This window comes from Chrysoperla carnea, chromosome 5 (assembly GCF_905475395.1).
Source record: "Chrysoperla carnea chromosome 5, inChrCarn1.1, whole genome shotgun sequence".
NCBI lineage: Eukaryota > Metazoa > Arthropoda > Insecta > Neuroptera > Chrysopidae > Chrysoperla > Chrysoperla carnea.
Genome location: NC_058341.1, coordinates 36,348,874 through 36,365,384, shown reverse-complemented (window position 1 = coordinate 36,365,384; position 16,511 = coordinate 36,348,874). Strand labels below are relative to the sequence as shown.

General features: G+C 27.6%; 1 protein-coding gene and 1 non-coding gene across 3 annotated transcripts; one reads left to right on the top strand and one right to left on the bottom strand.

Moving 5' to 3' along the window:
• Positions 1 to 671: 671 nt before the first annotated feature.
• Positions 672 to 14,659, bottom strand: LOC123300876. 2 transcript variants are annotated; one of them, XM_044883539.1, is made up of 4 exons: positions 14,522 to 14,659; positions 1,852 to 1,955; positions 1,186 to 1,388; positions 672 to 858 (listed from the first exon to the last, which is right to left on the bottom strand). In XM_044883539.1, the coding sequence occupies exons 2-4, from the start codon at positions 1,943 to 1,945 to the stop codon at positions 697 to 699; spliced, it is 459 nt and encodes a 152-aa protein (XP_044739474.1). In that variant the 5' UTR covers positions 1,946 to 1,955; positions 14,522 to 14,659; the 3' UTR covers positions 672 to 696. The 2 variants fall into 2 exon arrangements, with proteins under 2 accessions (XP_044739474.1, XP_044739475.1); XM_044883540.1 differs by having other exon boundaries at positions 1,186 to 1,373.
• Trnas-gcu lies at positions 6,326 to 6,407 on the top strand. The gene has a single exon. It is a non-coding gene; the product is annotated as a tRNA-Ser (tRNA).
• Positions 14,660 to 16,511: the final 1,852 nt, after the last annotated feature.

Below are 16,511 nucleotides of genomic sequence, written 5' to 3'. Positions count from 1 at the left end.
GTTTTCCTAATTTAAGGGTTGATAAATAAAGTATATGGCATTTGTATGTTTTCTATCCCTGTCATAATTCATATTCATTCTGCCACTAACGAAGTAAAGCATTTAATATGATAGTCGTAAGTAGGCAATGATCTATGGAATGATCAGACCATTAAAAGAGTGGATATTTTTTATTAGTCAGTTCAATCGTACATTTGAACAGTATTGTTGTAAATTACTTTGGTTTCTTAATCTACATCTGCTTGTTCAACTCCTTGCTCCCAATTTATACAGTTTAAGCTTGTTGTATTTTAAGACATCGATTGAAGCATGACAAAATTAATTTTCCAATATAATTTGAATTTTTCTATAATTTAAAACAGTAAATTACACAATTGCACAAAAAACTTTGTTTTTGTTCCAACAGTTTATTAGTACATATAATATTTTACGAGAAATCAACCAAAATAGAAAAAAAGCAATGAGACTTTTATACTTTTCTCAAAAATAAATTTCATTTTACGAGCGATATTTATTGTTTCTTCAAGTAGGTAAATATTCAACTCATTGACTACCAAATCCAAAAAATTGTAATTTTATTATTTTAAAAATATTCAAGATATTACGCAAAAAAAGTTTGATAAGCTATAAAACAATTTTCTATTAAATATTAAAAAACACACACATGCATTCTAAAATCTAAAGAAAAGAAAATATCTATGAAACTTTTTCTTCTTCATTTATCGTCTCTGTTGTGTTTTCTGTTGGTGTTTTTATACCATTCTCTGTTGATGGTTCTTCATTGGTGTCTTCATCAATAGATAACGATTGAAACCGTTCCTTACCAGACATTGTTGATCCGGCTCTTTGTTGTAAAATCTATAAACAAAAAAGAAATGAAATCAATAATTTGTAGAGTGGTAACTATATTCTATCCAGCTAAAATTTTCCTTAACATGGAGGTCAGTGGGTAACGTAGGTTACTCATAAATCTGCGCTACCTTCGTCTATATAAAACTGAGTCACATCATTTTACTAAACTGCGTCTCTATTTGCAATAGGCCTGTTCTACTTGGATAGGAACATCTTATAAAGATTTCGATTTTGAAGACTTGCAGGATCGTTAAATAATCTACTCAGCAAAAATTCAATCCTTAAATTTATTTATTTTGCTGCGTACATCTTATCTTAAACTTATCAACTAACCTGCTGTCTTCGTCGTTCTGCAGAAGCTAATTTACGTTCTATTCTGGACGGTGATGGCGGTGCTTTTGGTGCATCTTCTAATAAACGTTGTATTCTTGGTGGTGGAGCAGGTAAACCTTCTGATAATGCTGGTGTTTCGCCTGATTCTTCGTCTAACGGGACAACAAACGCTACTGGAGGTGGTATTACTAAAAATATCAATCCTAGATTATTCAAAATCTTTGTCAGTAATTTAAATTTTTATGACTTAATTCTAACGCCAAAGCTGTCTGCGATACCAACTAAACGTCAATGATATCAGGAAGCAGTATCACCCAGAACTGATATAACTCAACAGATTTCAGGATTAACAGAACTTTTTCATCAAAATTTCTTTTAATATTCTTTTGAGACGCTAAAAAGCCTTCGCCTATTCACTTCTATTTGAGAAATCTAACCTTTTCAAATTAGCAAAGGTCTTATAACTATAGCCATAACTAAATAACTCGAAAATTTTGATTAAAATTAAATATATCTCCTCAGTGTAACATATTCTTATATATAACTTTTATCGTCCTGGACATTTTTCTGTAGGCTACGCCCACGTTAATATTCATAAAAAATGTGGGTCTCGTTAAATATGTTGAAAAGCAAATGCAAGCCTAACAAATTATAATTATACTGTACCTTCATTATGCCCAGGATCGTTATCGGGATTTGCATTACCATTTCCAACCGATGCTATTGTGTTAGTATTTCCTTTTGAGGGACCGCAACCCATTTTAGAGCATCTTGAAAAAAAAATTTACTACATAAAAATTGTATTAATTATGATTGATATTTATTGAATTGAGAAAGCGTAAACAAGAGAGTGAAAACAGGCAAAATTAAGTCGAAAAGAAGAGTCACTCATATGTAACTAATTGTAAAAGCCTGAGGCGCTGCGATTCATTCTTGATATTTTAAATTGACTGCCTTCAGTTTTTACAGATAGTCGTGTATGTGTGACACATAGAAAAAATTATTTTCAACTTTTTAGTAAGGTAAAATTTGTCTCTTAAAATGTATTTTTTATTATATTTTTTTGTTTATTTAAGTTTCCAATTAAAGAATGATTTTGTCTTTTAACTTAGAGTTTTGTAAGAGCAACCCTTGGATTTGCTTTTGTCCATCGTTTATTAGAATTATCGACTTGATTTTACGAAGAAAAGTACTTTTCGCTTCGTTCGACTACAAAAGTTTTTTAATTGAAGAGAATTGAAGAAATGCACATCTATCAAGAATCGAACACAGGTCTTTGGGCTTGAGTTTTCATAAAAATATTTATTTGAAGTATGTTTTTTAGATGACAAAGAAATTCCTTTTATAATTACTAAAATTTATCTCACCCCTACATCAAGGGCTCAATCGATTTATTTTTGTAGTGGTCATTTTTAAAACTAATTTAACTTTATGTAAATAAATAAATACAAAAATTATTATCAAAATTTTTAAATATTAATGTGATAATCGCATGATATCCTTCATAATATAATCAATTTTTTGATAGACGTACTAAATATCGTTATGTACAGTGGCATGGCGTGATAATCAAAGGGTAAAACAGTGCAGTGTTTTGGCAACGGCTGGGAATTAAAGAAATTCCTTTTAATAAATATTATCTATTTCTTAAATATTGTAGTTACTGGTTTATTTATGCGGGAGGTCATCTACGGTACCCTTTTTGTAAAAGTAGAAAAGTGGTAGAGGTTTCAATAGGGATCAACTCCTAATAATCAAATATTTTTGTATGCGTTTGTATTTATCTTCACTGTCTCGACACAAGCTATAAGATAGACCTTAAGCTACCATTGATAATAATACTTTGGTAGCAATGTTTGTGTGTAAGCGAAAATAGGGATTGAAAATATTTATTTAACAAAATAATGGAAGCGATGCGAAATCCGAGATATAAATTGGATATATTTACACTTCTCTCCTTGAATTTACTCCAAATGAGGGGGGGCTGATCTACCTAGAAAGAAGTATTCACCCTTTCTTTCACTTTCTAGATTTCTCTTGATCGTTTACACAACCTGTACATCAATACCTAATGATTCCATTGAAGGTATTAAATAATGATAATAAAATTTTATTTTGTCAGAATGACCACTTATTATAATTAATGATGATTAATATATTTGACAAAAAATAAAAATAAAAAATAAAATTGATAATAAAAAATTATGGCACACATTAAAATAAATAAAACGAATTTTTTGGAACATAAGTAAATTTATACGTTTATGAGGTAAATTTTATGAGGTAAATTCATTATAAACAAGGTAACTTTCATATTCAAAACCATTTGCTAACTCCCCAATAACCTTTGACTGATCCTGGCTTATTAACCAATAAATGAATAACCCCTAATATTTTATTTTGAGCCATATGTTATTTTATATCTCGAAAACTAAAAAGCTTTGATATTTGACTATTATAGAAATAAATGAACGATTACATGTACGTTAATGTACTGTACACTTAAGTAATCCCTGCAAATACAATCAGAAAAAAAACCTTGCACTAAACGGCGACATATATCTAGTACCTGGGTTGACCGACTCATTTAATATTTTTTCCCAAACATTTCTTTGCAGCCCGGCTAAAATTACTTGATTCTTTGCGGTTATATTTATAAAATTTATATTTGTAATCAATGTCAACGATAAATAAAAAAACATTACTTAATAAAATAATAATTATGACTCGATGATACAAAACAACTGCTTTTATTATTGGCAATAAAATTATGCATCTTAAAATGAATTAAAGTTTTTTTTTAATGAAATGTAAAATCTCAACAAATACCCCTGCAATGGGTTGCCTGGAAAAAATATGATCAAGACTACTTTTAACAAAAATATCAAAGCTTCGAAAACCTGTAAACATCTCTTTTTTATCGATATTTCGCGGAAAATCATATACCGCCGTATCTGTAAAGTCACAGACACAGGCGAATGTCCTCTATTGCCCTTGACAACTTTTGGCTAAAGTATTTTCCCCTAGTCAGCGTGTTTTCTTTCGATTAAATACAATAATGGCTCATTTTAAAGGCGCATTTCCGCCGAAAGCTAACTTAAACAGAGAGCGAAAAATTGCAAAAAATTTTAGTCTTGGTATTATTACTAAAGGTAGTTTTGACCATATTTTTCCAGGCAACTGATTATAGGGATATTGAATATTTTTTTATATTTCATAAAAATAGCTTTTATTCGATAAGCAAAAAGTCGATCTTAATTCGACGCTTAGACTATAATGTCATTACAATAATAAAAAATTATACTTATTGATTTTATTATTAATATAAAAATGATTTAGAGTATTGTAGTATACCTGTCTAACTAAGTATATACTTTTTCATAAAAGACTTGGAATAAAAAAGTAGGTAACGATGTTAATGTGTTTTTAAGTACCTTCATCGTTGTTTGAAGTAAAGAAAAAAAAAAAAACAAAAAACCAACGTAAGGTACAAATAAACAAATAAAATTATATAGTACAAATAGAAAGGTCAGGATCGGACTAACTATTAGGAAAAGTAGGCCACTAGACTGTGGATGCTGCGTTACTAAGATGATTCGGTCACCAGAAAATATTACGAATATTTGATGTTTTATTTTTTTTTTTTTTTTTTTAACAGAAGTCTATATAGTCTTTCGTTTCAAACGTTTTTTCATAAGTCTTATAGATTCGTCACAGTTTCATCTCAAAGATCAACAGCTAAATACCTATGAACTTATTTATAGTGAAATTTCCTTTGGGTATATTGCTTTATACAAAATCAATTGTATGGAGTTTCTGATCTTTAAGACCTTTTAAAAGATAACCCTTTGGTAATATCCAATTTTCGCTAAAACATTTGAAACGTAGATTGTAAAAAAACCAACCCATAATCGAATATCGCTTTAATTCTCTCATAGTTAAAAAAATTTATTTTATTCTGGCTCTGAGATTGTAATATTTTCTGAACTTACCTAAACTTTAAGTTTAGGTAAGTTATATGTGTGTGATTTTTATATGTGTGTTTTATATGTGTGATTTTTATGAAATTTTTAACTTACTATTAGGAGGCTCATGTAAAGGATCCGAAAATCCAAATCGAAATTTGCTACGTATCTTTACATCTCATGATCACGATAACGTATTAATAGCACTTTTAGTGGTGTTATTTATCATCTAATCTTTGTTATCAAATAATTATACATGCTAATGATTATTTTCTTGGAAGTTTATGATGTAAACCATAAGGTCACATTCACATGAACAGATTTTCAATTCTGTTTCATCCGCTTCCGCCGATCTGGATTATCTGAATTTATATAGTCGTTTCAAAAACAGTTGAAAATACAATAATACCGTGACAATTTACCTGATCTTATAACGGAATTTGAAAATATGATACAATGTAAAATTTGAATGGTGAAGATCACGGGTAAACAAATATTTGTTTAGCAATGTTTTCGAACTTTATAATATACAAATGTCTAATGTCACAGTCGTTAATATTAGTTACGTTAGATATTTCCTCTTTTGATATTTATGCATAACGAACTTTTGGAAAATTTGGTCTTTAAATATTTACTCGTTGGTTAAATAGAAGGTATTAATTGTATATTTTGTCGTTGGAGATTTAGACATGAAACTGCAGCTGCACTTGTGGATTAAGAAAAAACTATAAAGAAATATAATAACCTGTATTTCAAGGCAGCCCGTATAATACTTACTATAATCACTTAATTAACAGTTAAATAATTGATAATGTGTATTATTCCGTCTACTTTATTTGTTTTCATTTTATGTTACAGTCTGTTTAAATGCATGTATACATAATTAGTTGCTTCTCGATGGTTTTATTATTCGAAATTTTGTAAATGGGCATACAATCACAACGAGCTATGAAAACATCTGAAACAATCCAAAATCCGTGAAATTTATTTTAATTCGAGTGCAACTAGATTTTTTTTAAATTTATTTGTTTATTAGAATATGGGTATTCATATATTTTTAAAGAATGCATGTAGAACAATGAATTAATTGAATCAGAAAACCATGACGGAGCATATAAACAGATGAACATAGTATTGAAATTCAGCTGCTCTGTTAAATTTTGTTGAAAGTCGAAGACGAGGTGGCCGAGTGGTTAAGGCGTTGGACTGCTAATCCAATGTGCTCTGCACGCGTGGGTTCGAATCCCATCCTCGTCGATTTCATTTTGATATCATATATTTTGTGTAAGTTAAGTATTTTTAGACCGTAGGATAGAAGGGGTGCTATGTTAAATGACTAATACATGCTTGAAACTTCGTGAGTGGCTTCTTTTTGGCGGTCTACCTACGACTTTTTTCGAAAATCGGTCTGAAAAAACTTGGAATTTGTCGGACACTATGGTCACTTAATAACATTAATAATTATTAAACAATTTAGCAAAAGTGATCCATGTATGTAATCAAAAACAAAACTACTTCAGTACCTAATGTTCGATGTGGTAGACAAGGTCATCGGTGCAGTATTTTTGTCAGACAAAATATGTTATTGTTTAATAATTATTAATGTTATCAAATGATCAGAGTGTACATTTTTTATCTTGGTATGTGTGCAAATATTCAAGTTAATCGGAAACCTAGAAGTCGATTTTTGACTTCTAAGATTTTATTACATTGTTAGTAACAAGTGAAGTAAGTATAAGCGTATTAAAATAAGAGTTTAATACAAACGTATATACACGTTAATATAAGCGTATTAAAATAAGAGTTTTAAATAAATAATTAAATTATAAATTAAAATATTTATTTGTAATATTTAATTCACAAATCTGTGGTATACGTTACAGGTTTATGTTCATTTTAATAGTTTGATTGTGCATGAGCTATAAGAGCTTCAAAAGTTGTTTATATTTTCATTTCCCTAACTCGATTACAATAGTTTTTTCTTAAAATTTTTGCCAAAAATAAGAATAGAAGTTAGAATATATCCATATTTTTTACATTTTAAATTATTATAATGCATATAAGTTTGTACTTATATAATAATGTTATGTTTGGTAAATAAATACGTTTTTATCGAATTTTTAATAAAAATCAATATTTATGAGTAAGTAATGGCCTTTAATGTACAATATGTGTTATAAACAGTATATATCCAATTCATTCATTGTCTAATGGACGGTCGGACACGATACCTTATTATTCAAATATCAGAACATAGTGATCAAAAAAAATTTTTGACTGGATAAATTTAGTTACAATTTAGTATACCATACCATAAAGCTATAAAAAGCGTGCGTTTTTACTTTTTCAAAATTGAAAACTACTTTATTTACCTTACTTTTAAGGTATTTGGAATAGCTCTTTGCTATATGTGATACACATTTGTTCAATTCTTTCAAGCACTAAACATCGATTTGCCACACAACAAAAAGTTTTTCGCCATAATTTTTTCTTTCTCCTCCCCATATTTTCGTTGTTTTAATTTTTATCTATTACATCAAATCTACCTCAGATTCCAAAAAAATTTTCTAATTTTATAAACCTGGTTAAATCCTTGTTTAATCAGGGTAGCCGTTTATGCTCACCAACTCTTTTATTGATAAGTCTAAGGATCTCAATCATCCTATATTGGATCTTTTAAAGCTAGACCTCCCTTAATTTTCAATTGATTGGTTCCAATTTTGAAATATAGATTCTTTGGTAAAGTATGGTTACTCTCATGATTTACTCGAGTAGTTTATTCTTCAGATTCATCGTTAAAAAGGAACGGTCTCTAAGTACCACTATGTTCTTTTCACAAAAAAAACTACCTTTTTACATCTTCACAAATTGAAAGTTTGTTCTGGGTTCTTATAATGTGGATATAACATGATACTTCTAAGTGATATATATGTAGTTGAATTTTTATGTTAAAATTGCTTCCAACGATCAAAATTACAAATTTCAAGTAAATCACCGAGTTTTCGAATCTTACTAAGATTCGAAGCTTACTCGAAGATTCAATTCACCTTTTTGTAATAAACATTTTATAAAATATTTTTACTAAATTTTGTACTTTGACGTGCTAAAATTGCTACGGTCGCCTTTGCATTATATTTAGTTTACAAAAAAAAATTAAAAAATTTCCTTGAAAAAATATGTTAAAACATTTGTTTTTATATAATGAGCAATAAATATATTTTCTTCCTACACTACAACCATTATTACCATTTGATTAAGTGATATAATTATTAGATTAACTGTGAACACAATAATAGCATTTTTCAAGAATTTTTACATTATCAAAAAACTAGAAATTTCTATGATTCATTACCAATTTATGTTAATTTTATGTTAATTTTTATGATAACCTTGAATTATTATATAGTTCCTATTTTATTACATATGTTCTACATAATTTTCATCGAAAATGCGTTAATATTATACAGAACTAATATCAACAACTGTTCTTTCTAACTAACAAAATTAATTCTAAGAAATTGTTCCAATTAATTATACGTTATCAACAAACATATTTAACAAATTTTTTCGATAAATTGAGTTCGAAAACTAAATAAACAACAATTCTAAGAAAGCATGTTCGCTTATTCGTATATAGTTTATCAATTTGATAATACTAAGTAATGACTCATCAACATGCAGACAAAGCTATAAGGAAAGAAACCTGTACTTTCATTATATAAAATGGTTTTCGATACAACGATTAACAAATTTTAATTCGGGTAGTCTTTGAAGAAGTTACAGGTATCTACTTTTTTTTATAAACTATCCAATGAGATTCCAGGCAATGGGGGGTAATGAAGTCTGTACGCTTAATAGAAATTTTCAATTTTATGATTGAAATCTTCTTGTGAAAAAAACTGAGGAACGAAACTTTAATCTCATTTATAAGGTATTATAGTAGAAAGTACATAATAGAAAAATTAGTCTATCTATAATATCCCAATTTGTGTAGGAATTTTATGTAATATTTATTCATCACAAAACTAGATGTTTCCTTGCGCCTCCACCACATTTGGAGTACTCTACAAACTAACGAAAAAATTGAATCTGATTTTGGAGGGATATTTTTTGTACATTTTAGTTGTGAAATTCAGTCGCTTGGACAAAAAAGAGTAGAAAAATAATATTATCATTTAATTTTGCTCATTATGTAATTTGTATATCATATCTGTAATAAAATTTCCTATTAATATAAATAAAGTAACTGTTGTTATTTATCACTGTTTTTAGCGACGAGTATCGCCGTGCATAATTCGAATATCGCCGTACGAGAGTTAGCATCTACTTAACGCAATAAATTTTTTCGCAAATAGTTTCAAAAATTTAGAAATATTATCTTCCTATTTATAAGACCACTTTAGTTTTTCACAAATTCCAATCATCATTTTTGTCATTCCACCATTCCAATCAGCTACGGTTACAAAACGCCGAAATAAAAAATGTGTCAAATATAAAACTAGGTTGCTCGGAAGATAAACCATCAAAATTCCTACACGCATTTTATTTATTGTTTGACCTTAATTGATTTGTAAGTCCTAAATAATAAGCACTCTAAAATGTTTTCTATTGATTGAAATATGACATAGACAAAATAATAGCTCGGATAATTTGTTTTTTGTTTCTATTCAATATTTATAATCAATATCTAATTTGGAATTTTATAATTACAGAGGCTAAGACAAACTTTATACAGAATAATTATAACTATTTTCTATAGCAAATATTATTCGCGATGGACGAATTCGTCTATTTTCAGCATTCGTCAGTAAGAATCCTGACAACTTAGAAGTAACTTTGAGAAATGATTGTATTTATATACATTATCAACTTAAAGACACCTTAGCAAATTTTGAAGATGTACGCTCGGCACAAAACATATCTGTACTGCATTCACGAAATCTTGATATGTTTATCCAAATGTAGATTTTGCTTTTCGTATGTTTTTGAACATCTCAGCTACAAATTGTTCAGGAGAAAGATCTTCCGTTATATACAAATTTTTGATTGGCGTCAAACTTTATATTTTTTTAAGAATTCTCTTAAATATATATTGATAGAAATATATAATGAAAAGCGGTTTTCCAGATAAGAATGGTTAAAGTTACAATTGAATTTCAAGATCTGCGATTATACCCTTTTATCTATCGATTTGAAACTTGGTATTCATATTTTACCTGCCCTGAGTACTTTTATTTTTCGAAAACCCTGCTAATTTTCTCAATTTTCATTGTTCACATCTACGTACAGTGGAATAAGAAAAATTACCTGCTCCTGAACAATAAAAATTGGAAAAATTAACAGGATTTTTGAAAAATAAAAGTACTCAGGGCAGGTAGAATATGAATACCTATAATATATTCAAATTTCAAATCGATAGAAAAAAGGGTATAATTGCAGTGCTTGAAATTCAATTATAACTTAAACCATTCTTACGTGGAAAACCACTTTTCTTTATAAATTTTTTCCACCTGTACATATTTAAGAAGATTCTAAAATTATACAGTTTTACGCAAATCAAAGAATGTTTCAAGTCAATCCAAAATTTTTACATAATTTTTATACAGGTCTTCAAAAAACCACATTATTAAACTTCTGCCTTGATACCTCAAGATTAACTCAGCCTCTCTTAATACAGGTACACCTCCTTTTATATACATACCTGTTATACACTAGAGTAGGTACTTGACCTATTGTTGGGAAATATTTAAAAGTTTTAAACAATCACATGAAAATAACTTACTTACGTGAGTAGTTTCACAAGTCATAACAATTTAATTTTTTACATTATTATTTGTTTATGCTATTTTAAAATATACATAATTTTACTCCAGTAAATTGTCAACACCAAAGGTTAAGTACCTTTGGCACATTTTTATAAAATAAACGTTTTTAAAGTAATTAATAATATTTTCCATACAATAGATACAAGGGAAGATATCTGACAAAAAAAGATTCAACAATCATGATACCACAAATTTTATAACTATTCTATTTGAAATGAAAAGAAAATTACTTCTTTTTTTGAATAAAATAGGAAGGTATTGATTGTTATTGAACAAAGAAAAATTATTTTTGTTGTTGTATAAGCAGCAACAGGGCTAATGACCTTAGAAGAACTTAATGGCTGTATTTTCCATAAAAAGTACGTGTTATAAAAATTAGATGTTTCGATTAACTTAATAAGTTTGGAAAACGCACATCCGTCCATTAACATTAAGTTTTAGTGTGAGCTATCGGGAGATATCGCTATATTGAGTTATCAAAAATGTTTCTATGTCATTTATGTATCAGAAATAATTTTATTCACATGTCTACCCAACTCCTTTTATCAATCTACATTTAAATGTTGAAATTTTTCAATTACACTTTCTATATTGCCTGAATTACACTTGGAATATTATTTATAGATCTTTAATTGTTTGTGGGTATCTACAACATATTCACTTTTCAATTAAACTTAAACAAATAGTTCAATGGTCTCACCAAAGTTCACTTATGTTAAAGTCCTGAACGATATTATTTTTGGTACATAAGTGAACAGTCAATCACCTGTGTTATTTTTAAATTCTCCTAAAAATCACGTTTTATTTCGAACTTAAAAATTACCTATATAAGAAGAAGCAATACCAACCATCTTATTGAGAGACGATTTAATATATTTATTAACTTCTATCACTTGTTCAAATTTTTTTTCACTCTTTCAGTAGGTAATGTATTGAGGCTAACTATACTGTCTTGAAAATATTGAAGCGCTCTTTTTTGTTACTGAGCTAATTTCTGAGTTAAACTGGGTTGATTTCGTGTGTTTAATAAATTCCTTATTCTTTTCAGGTCGGCGTTTATTAATGAAATTAAAAATGGATGATGGAACAATTTGATTTGACTTTTTACTAAAACAGATGAACAAACAAAATTTTTAATTTTATTTTTTTTACTCATTAAAATAAAATTTTAAAATTTCGTGTATTTCTATTGGGAAAACATATTAAAGAATATTATTATACATTGCTTATAAAAAGTTACTGCAATATATTTCAAAAAAACGACCTTCATTTTCAGATTCAGCAGAAAACATTCTTAGCGGCCGGAATAAATAATCAAAATAAAAATTATTTACGACATTTTGAAACATACCAATAATTTTGGAAAAAAACTGTTATCTTTAGAAAGGAAAAATTTTATTTTAGAAAAATTAAAGTTTTTGGAGACACATTATGAAAAAAAACAAAATTCTTAGTTCAATTTTGGAAAAATACATAGATGAATGTAGCTTCAATTATTATGTTAATAAACAAAACATATTTGCGCACAATAAAATAAATTTATTACAAAAATATATTTTTTATATTATATTATAATTTTTTATTATATCTCATAAAAATTTGACTAATTGGTAAATTTTCCTATCAAAATTTGTGTATGCAAACTTTACATATGTAAATTCAGACTCTAAGATAAGGAAAAAACGTAATGCGTAAAACCCAAATTAAAGTCAACTTAATCTCAACTTTAGAATACACGACTAATTTTACTTATTACTTCTAACAAATAAAAAATCATAATAAGTTGGCAAAAAAACATAATAAGTTGGACGCGACTTACTCCGTTTCATAAAAGCTATTAAGAAACTAAACAATTATAAGTTTTTTGATAGTTATTAAAACAGTTATTACTTATTTACGATACCAGTGGTTAAACAGCTTTATTAAAAACATGCTCATATATACCTGCATTATTTGTGACAACAGTCATCAACATGTTACTTAGGTCCATAATACTTAGACGAAGTATACATACATATACTTAATACCCATACAACTGCATATTTGTATAAGTCAATTTTTTTTGTTTAACTTAAAAACAAAAACTGTTTTAAAGATATTCACGAAACTATGTCTTTTGTTATAATTTGCCGTTCCATGTTAATTAGGTATGAGAATTGAATAGTTGAAACTTATAGTTTGAGGTTCATGAAAACAACTTCAATATCTAGTGCTGTAAGAGCTATTAATTTTGATAAAGTTGTAAAACATTTAACTTTGAATTTGTATCTCTCTCACTTTAGTTAGTTTAATAAATATGGTGGGAGCGCAAGTAAATGCATAATGCCTGGTAAGAAAGGATATACCGGGTAATTTTATTGCGTTTCCACCATTTATTTACTCTATCCATATTTATTTTTTATGGTTGGTCATTCTCACTGTTGGTCACTTATTACTAACCGAGAATAGAATCAAAATTTAAAGATTGATTCAGATTTAAAAACATTAGAACAATACCAAATATTTCTAGAAAATAACAATTCTAGGATTGTTTTCAATTTTCTTAGTTTTTTTTATTTTCTATGATACTATGGTTCTAAAATCTTTTTACAGTTTTTGCTAGCTACTCAACTTTAATTTAATATTTCACATACTAAATCGCCAAATGAAAGTTAACTGCAAGGCAAGATTTTATGAAGTCAGTTCCATTACGTTTATGGCCTAAATCGGCAGGCGGACGAGTTTTGTTTTTTGGCTTTTCGATTTTTTAGCTACAATAGAAATGTCAACACTTATGATTTCATATTTATTCATGTTGAGTAATACCAATAGTATGAGTAATACCCGCGATACTTTAGGGGAAACTATTTTTTGGGAAGATTTTGGAAACTTGAGAATACACGACAAATTTTACTTTTTATTTCTTACAAATAAAAAGACACTAAAAAAAGTTACTTAAGTAACTTGTTATTAGTTTACATTTTGACAGTAATTTTGAGTGTTAGTGCGGTAATGAATTCATTACCATACTAGAGCGGTAATGAACTATTTTTCCCACGCAAACTGAGTGAGGAAAGTACTTCTTATTTCTCGTGCGTAAAGAAAGGATCCTTTTTCTATTGGAAGCGCATTAAACACACATTTGTTAAAAAACGAAAAAGAATATATCTAATATATCTAAAATTCACAGGGGTTTTTTATATTTTGTGAATTTCGCTTATTTCAATATATAAAATAGTGAATGAATTTTCAAATAAAGCTTTGGAAATTACTTTATTCTCGTTCTGAATTCATCTGTTTCGAATACCCAAAATGGATTATAATTTCCGCTTTAAACATGTCATTGGAATATCAACAAGTAAAGACTGCAACCCTTTTTTAACCAAACGCACGAAATTTTTTACGTTTTAATATATTTTTACGAAATATAAACAATTTTAAGGTAATGGCAACATTTTAGAAAAAAATACTGCAAAGTAAATATTAATGCGCAGAAATTGTATAAAAGAACTTAAGGGAACTTTATGAAAAAGAAAAATAATTATTCTATATTTAAATATTACTTACAACAAAACTTTACAATAATTACACGAAACTTTAAAAAAAATTTGATTCACAAAATACTTTAAAACTTTTAGTTTAGTGTAAACTTTTATCACTTGTAACGTTATATAAAGCTTGCTCACTTATATTGTTGAATGTGATGGTGTTTCGATATTATGAAAATTAGTATAATAAAAACTATAATAAATTGAATGTCGAACACCGCGTGGGTTGCATGTGAGTTTTCCTACGCAAGCGTCTACAATCAATTTCTATATAATTTTTCTTTTTTTTTTTGTATTATTGTTCACTTTAGTGGTATAGATAACCACCGGATTCGAGTATTCGAAATCTTTGTGTGCATTTTAAAAAAGAAAATTTGATGAAAATGATATTGTATTCAGGATAGCATTTTACCAAATTTACTTAGTAAATATAGATCATGTCTCAGGCTATTCGAATCATCCATTTAAAAACTGGGGAAGTGATTATGTCAATGTGCATATTTTAAATTAGAACAGTATTGGAGAAGTATTAACAACGCAAAAAATCATAGTTAAAGTTTTGGGAAGATATATTCATGGTAAACATGCCTGAATGCGGCGCAGAATGTATATGACGAATGGATGTATCTGGCAAAAACCAAAAAAATATGGGAGACAGTTGAGCAGCAACTAAAATTTTATACTTCTTTGTACAGGAGATTATCGGAAATTTTTAATAGAAACATACTCTTTAACTATCCATTTTCTTATTGAATCTATTTTGATAAACTCCAAATACATTTTAGATCATCACTGAATCAATTATTGGATGCTACGCAAAAATATATGTATAGTTTTTGTATCCAAAATATGTTCGAAAAAATATTAGATTCGGCAGAAATTTCAAGTATTTCTCACCAGTAGTATCATCTTTCTAAAATTTAGAGAATGATTTTTTTTTCAAAAAAGTAAAAATATTTTTTTAAAAAACAAGATTGTCCTACGAAATGTTGGCATGTATTTACTTGTTCCTGTCGGAATAGGATATTCAAACATGTTGGCAGTCTAAAACTATGAATAACATAGGTACTGCGCTCTTTTATTACTGTCTAATCAACTCCGGTTAAAACCCGGCGTATAATGATTGTATGTGTATAAAAAAAAGGCAATTAAACTTATTGGTTACTATGGTAATTGACAGTTACTATTGTATATACAACAACAACAAAAAGTTAATATTGAAAAATAAATTATTAATCATAATTTTCGTTTTTTTAGAAAGGTGACGCTGATTTATTTCTATTAATTCAAAAAAAAATAAACAAACCAATTGATTTTCATCTTTTTTTGTATAAATTTTCGCATCCATTAACTTCTAGATATTGAGAAAAAAAAACTTCTACTGAATTATTGAATTCAACATTAAAATGTCTAGAATTATCAATTTAAATTATTATTTACTTTTACATTAAATTATTATTTCAAAAAACAATTTGTACTAAATTTCAAGTCCTAATTATGATTGAATTTCACTTGATGTTTTGATGATGTTTTCTTAAAAAGTTAATTTTTAATACCTATAATTAAATATCATAATAATATTATATAATGTCTAATAAATTTTTGATTTATAATTTTAATAATGATATCTCAATTATATCTCATTCCAAAAAACTTCCCAAAAAAAAACGCCAACTCTCTTTTATCTTTGCATTTCCTACGTATTTATATTTTGAGTAAGTTTAAGCAAAAATATTTACTTTTTTCCGTAATTGTTACAGAAAAAGAGCCATAAATTAAGAAAAATAAAACTTTAGTGTTTTTAAGTAAGGTTTAGGTACTCAGAAAATCTCTTGAATCTCTCCTTTCAACATAATTTCATAGATTTTTGGTCATTATATCCACAAGAATTTTAATATCGTGTAAGTAATTAAAACTATAAGATAAAATCAATATCTATTTTTTATTAATTTCAGCAACATTTTTATCAATTCCAACTATCATATAGGTGTCCAACCCCTAATCTCGTT